General features: G+C 46.1%; 1 protein-coding gene across 2 annotated transcripts in view; it reads right to left on the bottom strand.

The window, feature by feature from the left end:
- Positions 1–944: 944 nt before the first annotated feature.
- Positions 945–19089, bottom strand: part of LOC127585681 (ras-related C3 botulinum toxin substrate 1-like) — a 62793-nt gene continuing 44648 nt past the window's right edge. For both annotated transcript variants that reach the window (XM_052043354.1, XM_052043353.1), the window contains exons 4-7: positions 17788–17850; positions 16617–16776; positions 7686–7818; positions 945–3791 (exon numbers count right to left, since the gene is read on the bottom strand). In XM_052043354.1, the coding sequence (XP_051899314.1) occupies positions 7688–7818; positions 16617–16776; positions 17788–17850 (354 nt within the window). In that variant the 3' untranslated portion in view covers positions 945–3791; positions 7686–7687. The remainder of the gene's footprint in view (positions 3792–7685; positions 7819–16616; positions 16777–17787; positions 17851–19089) is intronic.

The raw sequence follows: 19089 nt of genomic DNA, 5'->3' as shown, positions 1-19089 counted from the left end.
ACCAGCTCACTGGTTGCAGTGTGTACCATCAAGAAAGGAACTTCCTCCCAAACAGCACTGTGGAAGTATCGTCATGGGAAGGCTGCAGTGCTTGAAGATGGCAGCTCACCACCACCTGCATAAGGGTATTGCAGTTACTTTGACAAGGTACCCTGACAGCACAACCCAAACCGTGACCTCTGCCAGGAAGGGCAAGGGAGAACATCAACCCCAGCAGGTTCCACTCCATGCGCCATTTTGACTTGCAAATACAATATATCGCTGCTCCTTCATTGCTGCTGGGTTTATATCCTGGCACTCGCTCCCAAACAACATAATGGGAGCACCTTCACCAGGAGGATTGCAGAGGTTCAACGAGGATCTTGGACTCTAGGTTCTGAGGGCACAGCCTCAGAATAAAGGGATGTCCCTTTAAAACTGAGATGAGGAGGAATTTCTTCAGCCAGAGGGTGGTGAATCTGAGGAATTTGTCGCCACAGAGGGCTGTGGAGGCCAAGTCATTGGGTGTATTTAAGGCAGAGATTGATAGGTTCATGATTGGTAAGAGGATTCAGGGTTATAGGGGGAAGGTGGGAGAACAGGGTTGAAAATAAATCAGCTATGATTGAATGGCAGAGCAGACTTGATGGGCCAAATGGCCTGATTCTGCTCCTATATCTTGTGGTCCATCAGGGCAACTCACCACCACCTTCTCAAGGGCAATTAGGGATGGACAATAAATGCTGGTCTTGTCAGTGACCCTCACACTGGGGGGAGAAAGTCACTGCAGAGAGGTGAAAGAACATAGAACACTACAGCACAATACAGGCCCTTCGGCCCACAATGCTGTGCCGACTGGAAAACAGAACAGAAACAAGTAGGCCACTGTTTCAGAGTGCTCATTTTCTTAGAAAAGAAACAGCATTGAGTAAGATACCCACTTTCATACATGTCCAGCCATTAGCTGCAGTAGTTTGACTTCACAACTTTATTATACTTCTGTAAAAAAAATACAATAATCTGGCAGATAGCAACCAGATCAGAATCTCAAAGGAAGAAAATGTAACTAATATTAAGAAGAGGACCGCATGTATGTAGGTCAACAGCCAAAAGGCAACACAAGGGAAAGCTGCAGTTAATCCCATCAGCGCTGCTGATAAACCAGCAGGAGCATTTTTAACTGGGATGGGTAGCAGAACATCGGGAAGGTTTGGCAGAAATTCTCCTCAGTGATGCTACTGAGACTTCTGAGAAAGACTTTGTCTCTGGATAATCCACAATCCCAAAAAAAAAAGTCAATGGTTCCCCAAAGCGTAATGAAACGCATTAGGCAGAAGTTGCTGGTGATATCAGCTCTTCATTGTAAATAGGTCCCTCTTAGGTGGTTGGTGACGTTTATGTGCCCCAGTTAAAAAGAAATTATGAAGGGGTTGGAAGTCATCTTGGCAACAATACTCTGCTTTCTTCCTCCCACTACATGAACACCAGGGAGGCTTAAAGATCTGATGAAAGGTCATTGAAGCTCAATATTAACTGCTTCTTTCTCCACAGACACTGCCTGACCTGACAAGCATTTCCTGCTTTTTAACCTAATTTGCAACTTCAGAAAAAAATAAGCACGAAGCCACTTTTGGAGCTTTTTTGTTTGCGAGTATAAAAACTTCCTTTTAATCCCAGCTCACCATTCTTGTATGCGTGGCGTTAGCTAATGGGAGAGTAATTTGTTCATTTCCGAAACCTTTTCTGACATAACCGTGGAATAAGATCCAATAAAAAACAACTGGAGAAGTCAAAGCGCCATTCAAACTTTGAGAGCAAGAGAGAGCGAGCACGAGAGTGAGGGAAGGTGACAGAACTCAAATCCCTGACATAGCTTCTCGATTCACCCACAGAACATAGGGAGTCACAGAGAAATGGGATGGGGGCAGAGGTTTCTTATCCACCCCCCCCATCTACAGCTAATGGCATTTTAGGAAAGAATACTTAAAATGGGAATCACTTTAAACTAGATACTCCTTTTCAAAATTAAACCCCTTTAAAAACAGAATGAGGGGCGACCTCATAGAAGTGTTTAACATTATGAGAGGCAGAGAGAAGGTGGATGGTAACAGTCTTCTCTCCAGGGTAGGGGAGTCAAAAATTAGGGGGGAGGGGGGAGGCACGTGGGTTTAGGGTGAGAGGGGAAAGATTTAAAAGGGAGCTGAGGGGCAACTTTTTCCACACAGAGGGTGATGAATATATGGAACGAGCTGCCAGAAGAGGTGGTTGAGGCAGGTACAATAGTATCATTTAAAAAGCATTTGAATAGGTACATGGAGGGGTGAGGCTTGGAGGGATATGGGGCAAATGAAGGAAATTGGGATGGGGGGGTGGGCACCATGGTCAGCATGGACTGGTTGGGCCAAAGGGCCTGTATCTGTGCTGTATTGCTCTATGTCTATAACCAATATATTGCCACTGGTGTGGCAAGAATCAGTGTCCAACAACACTACAGCAAGGGCCCCACCTAAACCGTGATACTGAGGAAACTGCAGGAGCCTTTACAAGGACCAGATTGGCCGATTCATTCCCACATTCCAACCTCTCCCTTGGCTCCCTTCCAGAGTTTCCAGGGTTGTCTCCAGTCCGTCCAGTCCCAGCCTCACCCACCCCCTGCAGTAGACCCCAGAAACCAGCCAATCACCTCCCAGAACTGCAGCATCTTTTAGGGGAAGTTAAATCGAAACAAGCAAGAGTCACTGAGGGGAAACTCATCCCAGGTACAGTTTAATGACGGGCTTAAATGTTTTCATAAAGTATGGGAAGTACATTTATGCTGTTTAAGCTGTTTTTCCCACCCCAGGAACTAACTGTTGCAAATTACCACAATAAGGTGCTGATGGTGGATGAGGAAAGAACATCTCCACTTGTAGGAGAATCTAAATTCGTGGGTCACCGTTTAAGAGGTGTACCATCGAGGGCAATTCTTTTTTCCAAAAGGATCATGAGTCTTTGGAACATTCTTTGTCAATGGGCAGTGGAAGCATAAATCTTTGGATAACTTTAAGGCAGAGGTAGATAGATTTTTGATAGGCCAAAGGGTGATAGGTTGCCAGGGTTCAACTGGAACGCTGAGCCAAGGTTACAGTCACAAGCAACAGGCTCGAGGGGCCGAGTGGCCTATTCTTGCTCCTAAATTAGCATGCTGGCACTGAAAGTAAATATTACTTTTCTCCAACTCCCATCTAGTTTGCAAACCCACTGCAACACTGCTAAAGTTTATTCTGTAATATAGGCAGGACTTTTGCCAAGGTCAATTTAGGAGTGTTCAGCCATGACAGATGATTTTTTGTTCCCAGTATTAAGTTGTTTAGCAAAACCTGCATAAACCTGTAATTTTTGCAGATCAAAACCCTGTGGTGTACATTTGGCTTAATGGGGAGTGGGGAAGGAGAGCCCAGCGAGTAGAGGGAAATAATTTTTTTTAAAGTTTTTTGTTCACATATCTTGTGCTATGTTTTTCAACATTAGGCTGCTATATACGCCCATCAGCTGATTCATTAATCTTGCTCAATCGTGATACGATTGGCATTGAATTCACAAGCAAAAATAAAGATTTATTTTTGAATCGAGGTAAAATTTACCATTAAAAAAATGCAGTGAAATCTCTTTTTTTTAAGAAACATAATTAAACTATCATATCACAACACCAAATGTTACAAAAAAAACACCAAATGTTACAAAAATTGCATCAATAGTCCACATTAGACTTGAAGAGAAATCCTCCGGTAGAATTCCTTGGTTTGGTTAACAGGTAGGTGGCCTCCATACAACTGAAATGGAGAGAGGAAATGAGATAAGGAGTTACAGCAAGTGTTAAATACCAGTGACCCCTGCATTACAGCTCTTTGGGTAACAGAAACTCTCCCTTACAGAATTCATAAATCACTGCCCAGAAATTTGAGATACAGAATGAAAACACACACTCAGAATACATGTGGAATAAGTAAATAAATAAATAATTTTTCTTCAACTCACATTCCTTGACCTATGTCACGTTATCGAAAATCTAGGAATGTAACCCCCTTGTAATGGAGAGGGTGACCTGTTCCGGAAGAGCACAAAAAAATAGGCCATTCAGCCCCTTAAACCTGCCTGTATCCAATACAATCATTGCTGATCTGCCCTAGGCCTCACCTCCTCCTCTATGCCAGATCTCCATTGTCTTCAATTCCCTGATCTCTCAAAAAATGCACCTCCCTCTACTTTACATACTTCTAATTCTTTGCGACCATCCTGCTGTTATCAGAGCCTTGAACAGACCACTTGTGTGCTAAAGATCTCCCAATCTACCTCGCTGTGGCCCTTATACTTTGTCTACCTGCACTGCATTTTCTCTGCAACTGCAAGACCATATTCTGCATTGTTTTTATTACCTCGATGTACTTGCATATGGCATGATCTGTCTGGATAGCATGCAAACAAAAGCTTCTCACTGTATCTTGGTACGTGTGACAATAATAAACCAATTCCAATACCTTTCCACCACACCCCCACTCAGTCACCACCCACGGAGCTACTGATCACAGGTTTATGTTTGACCTTGTTCTAGTCAGAAGGAGTGGGTTTTGAGAGTATCCAGAAACCAGAACAGTTTGTGCACTTGGTGAACTTTTCCTGCAACCTGATTTCTCCAGTATCAACAGAAACATCAAGTGGGGGGGAGGGGGGGGTGGTGGGGTGGGGTGCAGTGTAGAGGGGAGGGAAAGAGAGCTTTGCACTTGCATTTAGTGCCAATAATCAAATACAGATTTCTCACCCACAGAACTTCCAGCAGGTCTTGCCCCCAACCAACCCCTGACAAACCGCATCTGGTCCCGTGTCTGATGTTGAAATCTGTGGAAGGCTCGTTTCAGCTATGAGGTTTTGGGAAGGAGTCGCATACCAGGGAACTCTCCAGGTTTACGTAATTAATACCCGGAACTGGCAGGCTGTCTCAGAGGAAAGGCTGCGCAGGATGGGCTTGTATCCACTGGAGTTTAAAAGAGTGAGAGGGGACTTGATTGAAACATAAAAGATCCTGAGGGGTCCTGACAGGGTGGATGTGGAGATGATGCTTCCTCTTGTGGGAGGATGTAGAATTAATCATGAAAACCAGGCTGCACTAAATGGACTCTGTCTACACTTCTCGCTGCCTCTGTAAAGCAGCCAACATAATCAAAGACCCTACCCACCCCAGGCATTCTCTCTTCTCCCCCAACTCCCATTGGGCAGAAGATACAAAAGCCTCAAAGCACCTACCACCAGGCTCAAGGACAGCTTCTATCCCACTGTTGTAAGACCATTGAATAAGATAAGATGGACTCTTGACCTCACAATCTATCTCTTGCACCTTATTGTCTGCCTGCACTCTGTAACTGTAACACTTTATTCTGCATTCTGTTATTGCTTTTCCCTTATACTACCTCAATGTACTGATGTGATGAAGTGAGCTGTATGGATGGCATGTAAAATGAAGTTTTTCACTGTACCTCAGTACATGTGACAATGATAAACCAATTTACCAATTTAAGGATTACGGTGTTAAAATAAGGGGTGGTCTAGGCAGATGGAGCAATTTCTTTCCCACCCCGCCAAAGTCCCAAGTCTCTGAAATTGCCTCCCTCAAAAGGCAGAGCGAGCTGGATTCCTGATGAACAAGGGGGTGAAAGGCTACCAGGAGTTGGATGGAAATGTTGAGGAGAGGTTTCAATCAGATCCACTGAACAGTAGAGCAGACTCAAGGAGCCAAATTGGCCTCCTCGTGCCCTACTCGTACATCCTGGCATCTCCAGTAATTTTATGAACAATTACAGACTTTCCTTGCAAACTCTGGGTGGCACCAACTTAGTTCGCAAGCTCTGATTGCTTCACTTGCTTCCTTGTGTCATCCTACACAGCCCCGGGCATCAGCTTGTGAGAGCGGTTCCCCGATACAGGAATGTGGATAAATAAAGGTGGCACTCCCAAACACAGCTCACGATCCAAATTGTTGGGCAAACAAGCCAAGCGTTTTACTGGCAGTTACATCACAGAATGCCGCTAACGACAGTTAAAAACTAGCCCTCTGGCGGCAGTGCATTTGATGCATCATTCAACACACTATTTGTCATCCATATCAATGATTTGGATGAGAATGTACAAGGCATGGTTTGTAAGTTTGCAGATGACACTAAAATGGGTGGTGTCGTTGACAGTGAAGATAGTTATCAGGATTTAGAGGGATCTTGATCGGCTGGGTAAGTGGGCCAAGGAATGGCCAATGGAGTTTAACTCAGATAAGTGTGAGGTGTAACATTTTGGGAAGGCAAATCAAGGTAGGACTTTCACTGTGAATAATAGAGGCTTGGGGAGTGTTGTAGAACACAGGGACTGAGGAATACAAGTACATGGTTCCTTGAAAGTGGCTTCACAGCTAGACAGGATGGTGAAGGCAGCTTTTGGCACACTAGACTTCATTAGTCAAGACACAGTAAAAGTTGCAGTGGTACAAGATGTTGGTGAGGCCACATTTGGAATATCGTGTTCATTTTTGGTCACCCTGTTATAGGAAAGATGCCATTAAGTTGGAAAGAGTGCAGAAGAGATTTATGAGGACGTTGCTTGGACTCAAGGGACTGAGTTACAGAGAAGTTGAGCAGGCTAGGACTTTATTCACTGGCGTGTAGGAGACTGAGGTATGATCTTATAGAGGTGTATAAAATCATGAGGGCAAGAGGTAGGCTGAATACGTAGTGTCTTCCCACCCCCCCAGGGTTGGGGAATTAAGAACTAGAGGGCATAGATTTAAGGTGATAAATTAAACAAAATAAACAAATTAAAAATGGCCACCGCTTTAGCAGAGGAAATCTCAACCTACACAAAAGTGAAGGGGCAAGTATCCCTTCTTCAGCCTTGACAGTTGCCTTTTTACAGTTTGTCCAACCAAAAGGGTGGTCAGTATATGGAAATGAGCTGCCAGAGGAAGTGACTGAGGCAGGTACATCAACAACATTTAAAAAGGTACTTGGACAGGTACGTGGATAGGAAAGGTTTAGAGGGATATGGGTCAAACGCTGGCAAATGGGTCTAGCTTAGATGGGAATCTTGGTTGCTATGGACCAGTTGGGTTGAAGGGCTTGTTTCCATGCAGTATGACCATGAACCTATAACGCTATGACACAGCCTTCTCCCCTGCTGTGTGGAACGATGCAGCTTCTGGTCAGTGGAGGAGCTCCAGGTATAGGTGATCCTTCAGCCCATCAAATCCCTGCTGACCACCAAACACCCTTTTGCACCAATCCCATTTTATTCTCCCCACATTCCCATCAACTCCCCCCAGATTCTACCCCTCAGCTACACACAGGGGGCAACTTACAGCAGCCAATTAACCCACCAACCTGCATGTCGTTGGGATGTGGGAGCACCCAAGGGAAACCCACCCGGTCACGGGGAGAAGGTGCAAACCCCAGACAGACAGTACCTGAGGTCACTGGAGTTGCGATGCATCAGAGTTAAAGGTTCATAAGGGTAGAAACAGGGAAGCAGTTTCTTGCTTTGGTGGAGGTGGGGGGGGGGGGGGGGGGGGTGGTGGCTAGACATCCTGGGATTTGGAGCCAAGCAAGGTGCACACTTCAGCCATGGATCTAACAGAATAGTGCAGCGGGCTCAGGGCACCCAGTGTTTCAGTCCAAAGCAAAGCCAAGCACCTTTACAGCAGCAGGCACTTCTTCTTGGACCTCTCCTCAGGGGCAGGGCAAAGAACGGCCCGAATGGCCTCATCGAACACGGTCTTCAGTCCTCGCTGGGTGAGGGCAGAGCACTCCAGATACCTCATGGAACCTGTGCCAAACAAGGAGGGAGAGAAAAATTAATAATTGCTTCGATGATGAAGCAGTCATTGCAATGCTTAGGACCGATGTTTCCCCAATAATCCAAATGGTTGGCCCGTTATGGTGTCCCGAGACTGGCTCAGGATCCAGATTAATAAACTAACAACTGTGAAGCTCTTTTAATGCACTGAAATGTCCCAAGCAGAAGTGAAACTGGGTGGTTTTAGGAAGCAAGACAGCAAGAAAAAAAGGTAGAAAAATAAAGATAAAGAAAAGAATGAAAGAGAGAGAAAGATAAATAGGACAAGTCAGAGGAGAAGAGAAAGAAAAGGGTTGGAGAAAGTTGTTAGACTTTGGGTTGAGTTTCTAGAGAAGGCCTTAGCAACCCTAATCACTACAGCTTAGCAACACTACCTGACAACTTTGCACCAAAATTGATTTTTTTTTGTTCTAATTGCGTTCTCTCTTGTAAAAATTGTGTATAATTTACATTTTTCTGGTGATTGCTGCTCATCTGATGCTATCTGCCTGTGATGCTGCTGAAAGCAAGTTTTTCACTGCACCTGTGCACACGTGGACTTGTACATCTGACAATAAACTGGAGTTTGATTTTGACCTGAAGGTCCAGCCACCGACGTCGGAGCGATTGAAATAGGAGTTGTGCAAGGTTGCAAAACTGGAGATCCGAAAATGTAGCATTGGAGATGGTTTCCAGGATCGGGAGAGGCCACAGACAGTTTTGACAGCCAGTAAAGATTTTCCTGATTTTTTTTCTTCTCTCCACATCTGTACCATGGAAATCATCTGTACATTCACATATCATGGATCATCATCTGTACATCTCGGTAGTGGAACACATGGGCAGGTTTAAGCTGTACTTTTAATTTATAATGCAGATGGCCCAAACACTATTCAAAGTAATCTAAACAGAAATGCCCCTACTTCAATAAGAAATGGAGTTCCATTCAACTAGTGTGACAATGGCATGAATACTGATTGAATTTGCCATCCAGCTGGTTTGGGCCCAATTTTGTCGATCAAACCGCCACCCACTGCAAAGCTGACATCAAAAACTAACTTTGTTCTTGCCCTTAACCCAGTGTCTCATGACATTCAGAGCAAAATACAAGTGCTGGAGGAACTCAGCGGGTCAGTCAGCATCTGTGGAGGGAGATGGGCGGTCAACTTTTTGGGTCGAGAGCCTTCTTCTGACATTGAGCCTTTAGAGGTTTTAATGGCTGTTCTTCAGCAGCCAACAAACTGAGTCACAATCACAACTCAGAAGTTCCTTCAGCAAGCAAAAGATGCACCGATTGCAGCCAATGGCAGCAGCAGAACCAGGGTGCACCACCAGAGCTCAGCCAACAGGTGGTGGTATAGCCCAGGCTGCAGCAACGAACCAGGGAGTAGGTCCTGGGGCTCTCTGATCAGTCTGGCCCACAGGACATTGTCACCGATGTCGAGAGAGTGCCAATGAGAAAGGCCTGGTTGGTCTTCCAGAAGGAAATAGAAGATAAAAGAAAAAAAACAGCTGGAATTAGATCTGAAAATAGAACATGGAGCAGTACAGCACAGGAACAGGCCCATTGGCCCAGAATGTTGTGCAGAAATAATTAAACGCCTAAATAAACAAATCCCTTCTGCCTACACAATGTCCATATCCCTCCATTCTCTGCACATTCATGTGTCCATCCAAGAGCCTCATAAACACTTCTATCATATTTCCCTCCACCACCAACCCTGGCAGTGCATTCCAGGCACCCACCGCTCTCCGTGTAAGAACATTTGCCCCACACATCTCCTTTGAATTTTCCCACCTCTCCTTAAATGCATGCCCTTTGGTATTAGACATTTCAACCCTGGGGAAAAAGATACCAGCTGCCTATCTATGCCTCTCATAATCTGATGCTCCAGAGAAATGAGCCCAAATTTGTCAGACCTCTTTGTAGCACATGGACCTAATCCAGGCAGCATCCTGGTAAACCTCCTCTGCACCCTCACATCCTTCCCATAATGGGACAAACAGAATTGAATGCAGTACTCCAGATATGGCCTAACCAGAGTTTTATAAAGCTGCATCATAACTTCCCGACCCTCAAACTCAATGCCTCGACTAATGAAGGCAAGCATGCCATACACCTTCACCACCCTATCAACCTGTGCAGCCACTTTCAGGCAGCTGTGGACTTGGACTCCAAGATCCCTCCTTCCCCACTCCGTATGGGAAACCTTCAGCAGGTCAGGCAGCATCAGTTGAGAGAAAGAAGCCATGAAGGGTCCATGAAGGTAGCAGCACTAACTTCTATACCACTGTGTTGCTGCACTTTAATCTCTGATTAAAACGGTGGTGGAATCTGTGGAATTCTTTGCCACAGAGGGCTGCAGAGGCCAAGTCATTGGGTGTATTTAAGGCAGAGATTGACAGATTCTTGATTGGTAAAGGGGGTTGAAAAATAAAAGTCAGCCATGATTGAATGGTAGAACAGACTCGATGGGCCGAGTGGCCTAATTCTACTCCTCTGTCTTATTAAAGCTGGCATGACAGTTGAAAGTAGGAAGTGGTGTGATGTTTGGAACATTGGGCTTATAGTATAATGACATACAAAAAGACTTCAGATGCTGGAAATCCTAAATAGAGAAGATGGCAGAAACACTCAGCAGTGAAGCAGCATTTGTGGAGAAAGAAACAAGTTAACACCTCTGATCGACGATCTGTCAAAAGAAAAGGCTCTGGCAAAAGGTTTCCCTCCCCGCAGATGCTGCCTGACCGACAGAGTATTTCCAGCATTGTTTTCATCTCTCTCCAACTATGACTATGAATCGTATCCCTTCCTCATGAACATACCCAACCTCTGTCCTACTCCACCTTCAGTGATGGGATCCATCAGCCAGCTTGAGAGGTCTTCCTCTGTACACGAGCCTCAGCAATAACTGGAGTGATGGGTTTTCGCTGACAAGGCTGGAATGCCAGCCCCATCCTGAACCCATCATTTGGCATCAGATGGTCATCAATGCTGGGGTTAAAAAGGTGGATTATTCCCATAAGGAACTTGCCAGAGTGGCACTGGTGCAGCAGGTAGTGCTGCTGCCTCACAACTCGTGACCTCCAGGGTTGTCTGGGAGTTTGCGCGTTCTCCGTGTGAACGAAGATAGTTGGTAGGATAAAAGTCCATTGTAAATTGCCCCTAGCATGTAAGTGAGTGGTAGAATCCAAGGGCCAAGGGTGGGGAGTTGTTGGGAATGTGGGGAGAATAAAATAGGATTCATGCAAACTGGTGTTTGGTGGTCACTGCAGACTCAAGAGGGCTAAAACGAGGTTACTTCCATGCTGGATGACTCTTGATTCCACTGTGGCTTTGGAGGAGGTAGGGAGATCAACCCACACCCACTGAGGTAGCCAAGACAATGAAAAGCCCATCACTAGATCGCTAGTTAGACCACACCTAGAGTGCTGTGTTCAGTTCTGGTCGCCGCATTATAGGAAGGATGTGGAGGCGTTGGAGAGGGTGCAGAGGAGATTTACCAGGATGCTGCCTGGATTAGAGCGTATGGAATATGAGGAGAGGCTTAAGGTGCTAGGGCTTTATTCACTGGAAAGGAGGAGGATGAGGGGAGACATGATAGAGGTATATAAAATATTGAGAGGAATAGATAGAGTAGACAGTCAGCGCCTCTTTCCCAGGGCACCAATGCTCAAGATGAGAGGGCATGGCTTTAAGGTTATGGGTGGGAGGTTCAGGGGAGATGTCAGGGGGAGGTTTTTCACCCAGAGAGTGGTTGGTGCATGGAATGCACTGCCTGGGGTGGTGGTGGAGGCAGATACATTGGACAGGTTCAAAAGTTTGTTGGATAGGCATATGGAGGAATGTGGGATAGAGGGATATGCGGGAGGAGAGGGTTAGATAGTGTGAAGGTGGTTTGATGAACGGCACAACATGGTGGGCCGAAGGGCCTGTTTTGTGCTGTATGGTTCTACGGTACTACAATTAATCCTCAGCCCAGGGAGTCCCACCAGATTCTGAAAACTCAACTGCAGATTCAATTTTACAACACTTGTTCCTTTTTCCAAATCAATCACGTCAGCCAGAGATGTGGGGGAGAAACCAGAGACATTTTGCAACACTAAATAAATATTCATTGGAAATAACACTGAAATAAAGGTGCAGGCTGGGATTTGGAGGGGAGGGGTGTCGTAAGAGAGAAGGAAAAGCAGGAGTGGCTAATTTACTTTGTCTAATCATAGGAAGGATTTCCCCCAGCCCAATCCTCGTCACAGGACCGAGTCATGATGCGGAGAGGCAAATATTTGCCTCTTCCCCGAATGGTCAATGGGTGTTGCGGGCATAAGGATTGGGAGCAGAAGTAGGACACTCTGCCCCTCAAGCCTGCCCCATCGTTTAGTAAGACCACGGCCTCCCGCAGTCACTGCAATGAAGGTAGTCCCACAACGTTGCTGGGACGAGAAGCCCTGGATGTGGGTGGGAAAGTCAACAGATCACGGCCACAGCAGGGCTTGTGAAAGACTAGGGAGATGATGATTGGGTCTTCGCAGAAAGAAACCATTTGACCCAATTCAGACTTCTCCACCATTCAATATGATCACTGCTGATTATCTAAATTTAGGAACCTGTTCCTATTTTGTTTTTTACTTATACCCTTAAGAAAATTAGTTAAGTCCTTCTTGAGTATTTAATGATTTGACGTCAACTACTTTCAAATCCACAGCGCTAGGAAAAGAAATTTCTCATCTCAAAAGTCTTGCCCTTTACCCTTAGACTATGACCCCTGGTTCTGGACTTCCTCTCCCTCCATGGGGAACATACTTCCCGTCTCTGATCCCTCCAGTCCTGATAGAGATTTGTAGCTTTCTATGAGATCCTCTCATATTCCCCTCAATTCTATGGAACTCAACCCTAATTGACCCCAATCTCACTTCATTCATCATCCTACCATCCCAAGAATCATTGTTCCAAACTCCACACTGTGTTATTACTGCAAATAACAAGATCTTGTGATCATGATGTAGGAACTGAACACTTTAAATTCGTTTTTTGGGATCTGGGTGCCACTGGTGCCCAGCATTTACTACCCATCCTTAATTGGCCTCAAGAAGGTGGGGGTGATCTGCCTTCTTGAACTGCTTCAGTCCTTCTGGTGAAGGTGCTCCCGCAGTGTTGTTGGGGAGAGAGTTTCCAGATTTAGACCCAATGACGAACGACTGGTGACACATTTCCAAGTCAGGATGGTGTGTGCCCTAGCAACCATCTGGGCAGGTGAGCATTGCCTAGAATTGCTGTAAAAGCAAATAGCCTGAATTCTAATCTCAAATGACTGGACTAAGAATTCAGAAACCTGAACTAACAAGAGATAGAGGAGTGTTCAAATCCCATCATGGTAACAACGAAATTTAAACTCATTCGAGTCAGAGTCATACAGCAAGGAAACAGGCCCTTCGGCCCATTGAGCCTATACTGACATCAACCACCATTTATACTAATCCTACATTAATCCCATTTTATTCTCCCCACATTCCCATCAACTCCCCAAAGGTTCTATCACTCAGCTACACACTAAGGGGCAATTTAAAGTGGCCAATTAACCAACCAACCTGCACACCTTCAGGATGTGGGAGGAGACTGGAGCACCCAGAGAGAACATGTAAACTCCACACAGACAGTACCAGAGGTCAGGATTGAATCCAAGTTGCCAGCCCCAACACACTGATGTATTGGCAAAAAGGCCTCCGATCCAAAAGAACATCCATTGGGAGAGATACTGTAATTAAATTTGGAATATTTTGTACTTCTGGAAAAATAAAAATGAACTGGCCTTATTAATAGCGACTCCAAAGTTGCCAGACCACTGTAACACTCCCTGGTTCCCCAATATCCTTCAGGGAAGGAAATCTGCAGTCCAGCCAGTCTGGTTTACATGAACGACCAGGGTCTCCTTACCCTTGAAAGAGGGAGCTGAGGTTTGGCCTAATTCAGATCTTTAAAACCGTAAGAAGTTTTGACAGAATGGACACAGGGAACGTTTCCACTTTCTTGGGGGGAAAGTCATCAATGTAAGACAGTCGCCGCTGTTCTGTTCACCCACTGAGACCCCTCTTATACTCAGCAATGAGCCTCTTGGGTTGACAATTCAAAGACCACCTAATATCCAGAGAGCTCAGTCTGCTTAACAAGAATTCACCGAAAAAGTAATGGGAGTGTGGAACTCAGTAGAGTTTGATCTTTAACTAGCTGAATAGACAAGTAACAGGTGTGATGCATGTGTGCTTACAGAAGGCCTCAAAAAAAAAATTATTAAACAAAATTAGTCAATGGTATTGGGGTGAGGATGGGAGGCAACATACCGATATGGATTGAAGATTGGCTAACAGATAGAAAACAGGCAGGAGAAATAACTGGGTGATTTTTGATGTGGGAAGAAATGACGTGGGGCATGACAGGGATTAGTATAGAGGCCCCAGCCTTTTACAATCTACATCAATGATTTGGATCACTTGTAACATATCCACGTTTGGTGATGATGTAAAGCTGGGGGCCGTTGTGGCAGTGAGGAAGGATGCAGAGAGAGTCTTTGGGTGGTATAGACAAGTCAATGGAAACTGACATGGCAGGTAGAATATAATGTGGAAAAATGACAGGTCACAGATTCATCAACTTTGGTAGCAAAATTGGAAAGTATCTTTTAAATGATGAGAAAGATCAAAAGGTGTTGGTGCTTAAAGGAACCTGGTGTCCTTGTACATGAATCATTCAAAGTTAACGAGCAGATACAACAAGCAAGATGCTGGAGGTCAGGCAGCATCTGTGGCGGGAAATGGACAGTCGACTATTCAGGTCGAGACCCTTCATCCGGACTGAAGGAGACCCTCTGGGAGACAGCCAGTATAAAGAGGTGAGAAGGGGTGGGGCAAAGCTGGCAAGTGATAGGTGGATCCAGGTGAGGGTGGGGGGTGGGCCTGATAGGCAGATGGAGGAGGGGAGGGTGGGAACAGTGACAGAGGCTGGGAGGTGATAGGTGGAGGTGACAGATGATGGTATCCGATGAGAGAGAAGGGCGACAAAGAGAATAATGGCCTTTAATGCAAGTGTTTGAGTAGAGATGTCTTGCTCCAATTATACAGGGCCCTGGTGAGACCACATCTGGAAATAACACACACAGGTCTGATCTCTCTACCCAAGGAGGGATATAACTGTGATAGGAGTACAGCAAAGGTTCACCAGGTTGAACCTGGGATGCCAGTCCTGTTGCACAAGGGGGGAATTAAGCAAGCTGGGCTTATACTGGCTGAACATTAGAAGAATGAGAGGCCATTTTGCATTCTCTACCCAAGAGGCTCAGTGACAATATATTAGAGGGGTAGGGGAGAGAGTCTCAGTTGGTGACAGAACACGTCTAAACTGGAGCACTGGTTGCTCTAAGCGCAACTGTTGACCAGGAGTCATATATAGACCAGCGTGGGCAAGGCCAGCAGATTCCCCTTTCCAGATGGATATCTGTCAATCCAATAGCTTCACTGTGGCCATTGCTGATCTACTTTTCAATTCCAGATCATTCATGACTCTCATTCATAGAACTCACCGCACAAGAGCTCCAGTCTAGAGGTATTCAGTTACACAATCAGTTCTTCACAATATCAAATGAAAGCATTCACCATCTTATTCCGGGAACTCATTGCTCCCACCTTCCCACATCAGCACTTTCAGAGAAACAAGAGGAATCTGAAAGTTTACATGTTCTTTATGACAGACACTTGATGAGGAACTAGAATGAAAACTGGTCACTTTCATTCAGCAATATTCCCAAGTTTCTGACACAAGCATACTTTATGCAATGACAGTGCAGTTTTAAACAGTCAAGGCTGAACACACTCAGCAGGTCAGGCAGCATCTGTGGATAGAGAAAGTGTTAACAATCAACCTGAATCGCTAACTCTGTGCCTGTCTCCACAGAGGCTGCCCAGCCTGCTGAGTGTTTCCAGCAGTTCCTGTTAGCTCAGGTTTCCAGCATCTGTGGGGTTTTTGTTTTGATTTTGATCATGGGTATAGTTTTGTTTCTAGCTGTGCACACTGCTCCACTTCATTCTTTCTCAGTGCTTATAAACCTCTGACTGTTCTGCTTCTTCTGGTCACTGACTCATCACCAGTCTCCATCCCTTCCCACACTGGCTCAAGTTCAGGAACTCCTTCCTCACCTCTTTAAAGACGACACCTTAACACCCACCTCTTCGTCTAAACTGTTGGTTTCCTGTTCTTCTTGCCCACCTCAATATCCCATGGACTTTGATTGAACTACTGTGGTAGCTGAAGACATGCACTGTCAAAGGCTCTGTTTGAATGCAAGCCGCCTGTCAACATTACCAAGGAGAGCGAAAGAGGTCGGAGAGGCTGGACTGTGATAGGGAGCTTCCAATCAACAGAAGTCTGGGTGGGTCCTGATCAAAGGCCCTTTCCACCAAATAGAACCACATACCAGTGAAGCAGCTTGGTGTTTTATTATGTTAACACTGCCCTGTGATTGGAATCAGAGTGAGATACAGCTTGGAAACAGACTCTTCAGTGCAGAGTCCACACCAACCATCACTAATCTCTTCTCTTCAAATAAATTTTTCCCCACATTCTCACCAACTCCCTCCTGACTCCGCCACTCAGTGGCCAATTAACCCACCAATCCATCAGCTTTATACAAAGACTCTCAACAACCTTTTCTTCCCCCCCCACCATTTACAAACACCCCAACACTTGCTCCCTGTGTGTGGTGTGTGCGGGTGACATCCCAGAGAAGGACAACCCATACCGATCTCCTTCGTCATGGCCAGCCCTTGCGGATACGTGATGGGAGCCAGCTTCTTCTCCTTCAGCTTCTCAATGGTGTCCTTATCGTCCCTCAGATCTAGCTTGGTGCCCACGAGGATGATGGGAGTGCTGGGACAGTGATGCCTCACCTCTGGATACCACTGCGAGAAGAAGGGCAGATCCATCAGCTAACTGGTGACCGATCCTCAGTTCCCCACCCTCCTGCTAACCCCCAGTAGTGTCCTGCAGGCATTTTAGATTGGCACTGTTATGCACTTGGTGCCTGGGGTAATGGCAAAGAACATAGCGGGACGGAGGACAATCAGCCCCTTGCTCCTACTCTGCAATAAGATCATAGCTGATCTTACCTCAGACCACAGCAGATCTTACCTCAGGCCACTTTCCCGCACCAACATCATATCCCTCAATTCCTTTACTATCACAAAATCTATTGATCTGTCTCTTGAATATACTCTGTGACTGAGCTTCTTGGAGAGTTGCAAAAGACATGCCACCCTCCGGGTGATCAAATTTCTTCTCATCTCTACCCCGAATGGCTGACCCCTTGTTCAGAGACTGACCGTAGGTTCTAGACTCCCCAGCCAGGGAAACGCCATCCCTGCATCTACCCCGTCGAGCCCTGTGGGTGTTTTGTAGGTTCAAAGTTAATAGAGTCAAGCAGCATGGAAACAGGCCCTTCAGCCCATAGAGGGCATGCCGACCATCAAGGCCCCATCCTACACTAATCCCATTTTATTCGCTCCAGATTCCCATTCCCAGAGATCACCAGGACGTTCTCCCTTTCTGGACACTCTCAGTATCCATGAGAGCAACCAGTGAGGAGTTTAGTGCCTGTATAAATCAGCAGAGTTTAATCAGGGCCGAAGTTCCCAAATGCACACACATGCCTTGCACATAACAGATGCAGTGTAGCCAGGAGCCACTGGCTCGACAAGCCAATGGAAGACCAAATGCAAAACCATTCCAAGCAACTTGGGAATGATCAGAGCAAGATTGGTGCGATGCTCACAGTAGTTAGCAGTGGCACCTCGGCATCCGACTCTGACTTTTAATGCACAAGTACTTGGTAGAACGAGCAACCTCTGGACACGATTCAGGACGCACTGGAAGCAGACAGGACCGACAAACGTCAGGAATGCAATGATACTCACCTTGGCGCGGACGTTTTCAAACGATGCGGGACTGACTAATGAAAAGCAGATCAAGAAAACATCCTGGAAGGGAAGGAAAACAGTCAGTCACCTTGGTGGGTTAACGCAGCGCAAGACCCACCTGCAAACAAGGGCATCCTGGGAAGTACGTCACAGGACCTGGGTAGTGATAGTCCTCTTATCCCATGTCTCATATTTTTCCTTTCTGCCCCCTCTATCCCCTCATTCACGTACTGAGCAATTGCCCCTCACACACAAGCCTTGGTGAGCTCTTTGTCTGTGCAGGAGAAGCAAGTGGGGATGGGAAGTTGGGTTCATTTCCACCTCTGTACCTTTTACTGATCACTGGGGTCCAGCGCACTTGGCTCAGCACCACAGCAGGCAACAGCAGCTACCCACTGACCCACAGGAAGGTGATTGGAGTGGGAGCCCCAACTTATCAACACAGCACGAGAACCATCTCTCTACAAAAGGGCAGAGCACCGATGGTGGCCTTCAAAGGTCATGACAGGGTTGGACGGAGTGGAGTGTTCCACTTGTAAGCAAGACTAGAACAAGGAGTCAAACAGGAGAGAAATAGGGGCTTCAACCCAAGTCCTTAATGACTGTCAAAATACCCACTAACACTGATCCCATTTTATTCTCCCCACATTCCCATCAATTCCCCCCAGATCCTACCCCTCACCCACACACTAGGGGCAATTTACAGCATCCAATTAACCCTACTAACCTACACCTCTTTGGGATGTGGGAGGAAACTGGAGCACCTGGGGGAAACCCACCAGGTCACAGGGAGAAGGTGCAAACCCCACACAGACAGCGCTGGAGGTCAGGATCGAACCTGGGTCACTGGAGCTGCGAGGAAGTGGCTCTACCCGCTGCGCCACTCGTCCAACATAAGGAATTTATTTCTTCATTCACAGGATGCAGACAGCGCTGATAATGCCAGCATTTATTGCCCATCCCTAATTGCCCCCAAGCTGAGGATGACAGTTGGAACCAAGGCCTTTGGTGGGTCTGGATGGGTAAAGATGGCAGATCTACTTCCCTGAAGGCTGCTCATGAACCATAGGCTCCTTGTGGTCACCCTTACCAAGGCCCGCCTTCTTTATCCCCATATTTACCTAATTAGAAGAATTTACATGCCCCAGCTTCAGTAGAATTTGAACTTGAGACAACAGATCAGTGCATCCTCGCCCAGTACTTTCACAGCTATGCTACTCCCCATGTTAAGTGCAATCCCAAGCTGAGTTAGTATGCTAACTCGGCGAGTCCTGTCACACTGAGGCTGCAGCCTTTTGA

Source organism: Pristis pectinata, chromosome 33, assembly GCF_009764475.1.
Source record: "Pristis pectinata isolate sPriPec2 chromosome 33, sPriPec2.1.pri, whole genome shotgun sequence".
NCBI classification, from domain to species: domain Eukaryota; kingdom Metazoa; phylum Chordata; class Chondrichthyes; order Rhinopristiformes; family Pristidae; genus Pristis; species Pristis pectinata.
The sequence above is the reverse complement of the archived record's forward strand: the minus strand, read 5'-3'. Positions and strand labels throughout refer to the sequence as shown.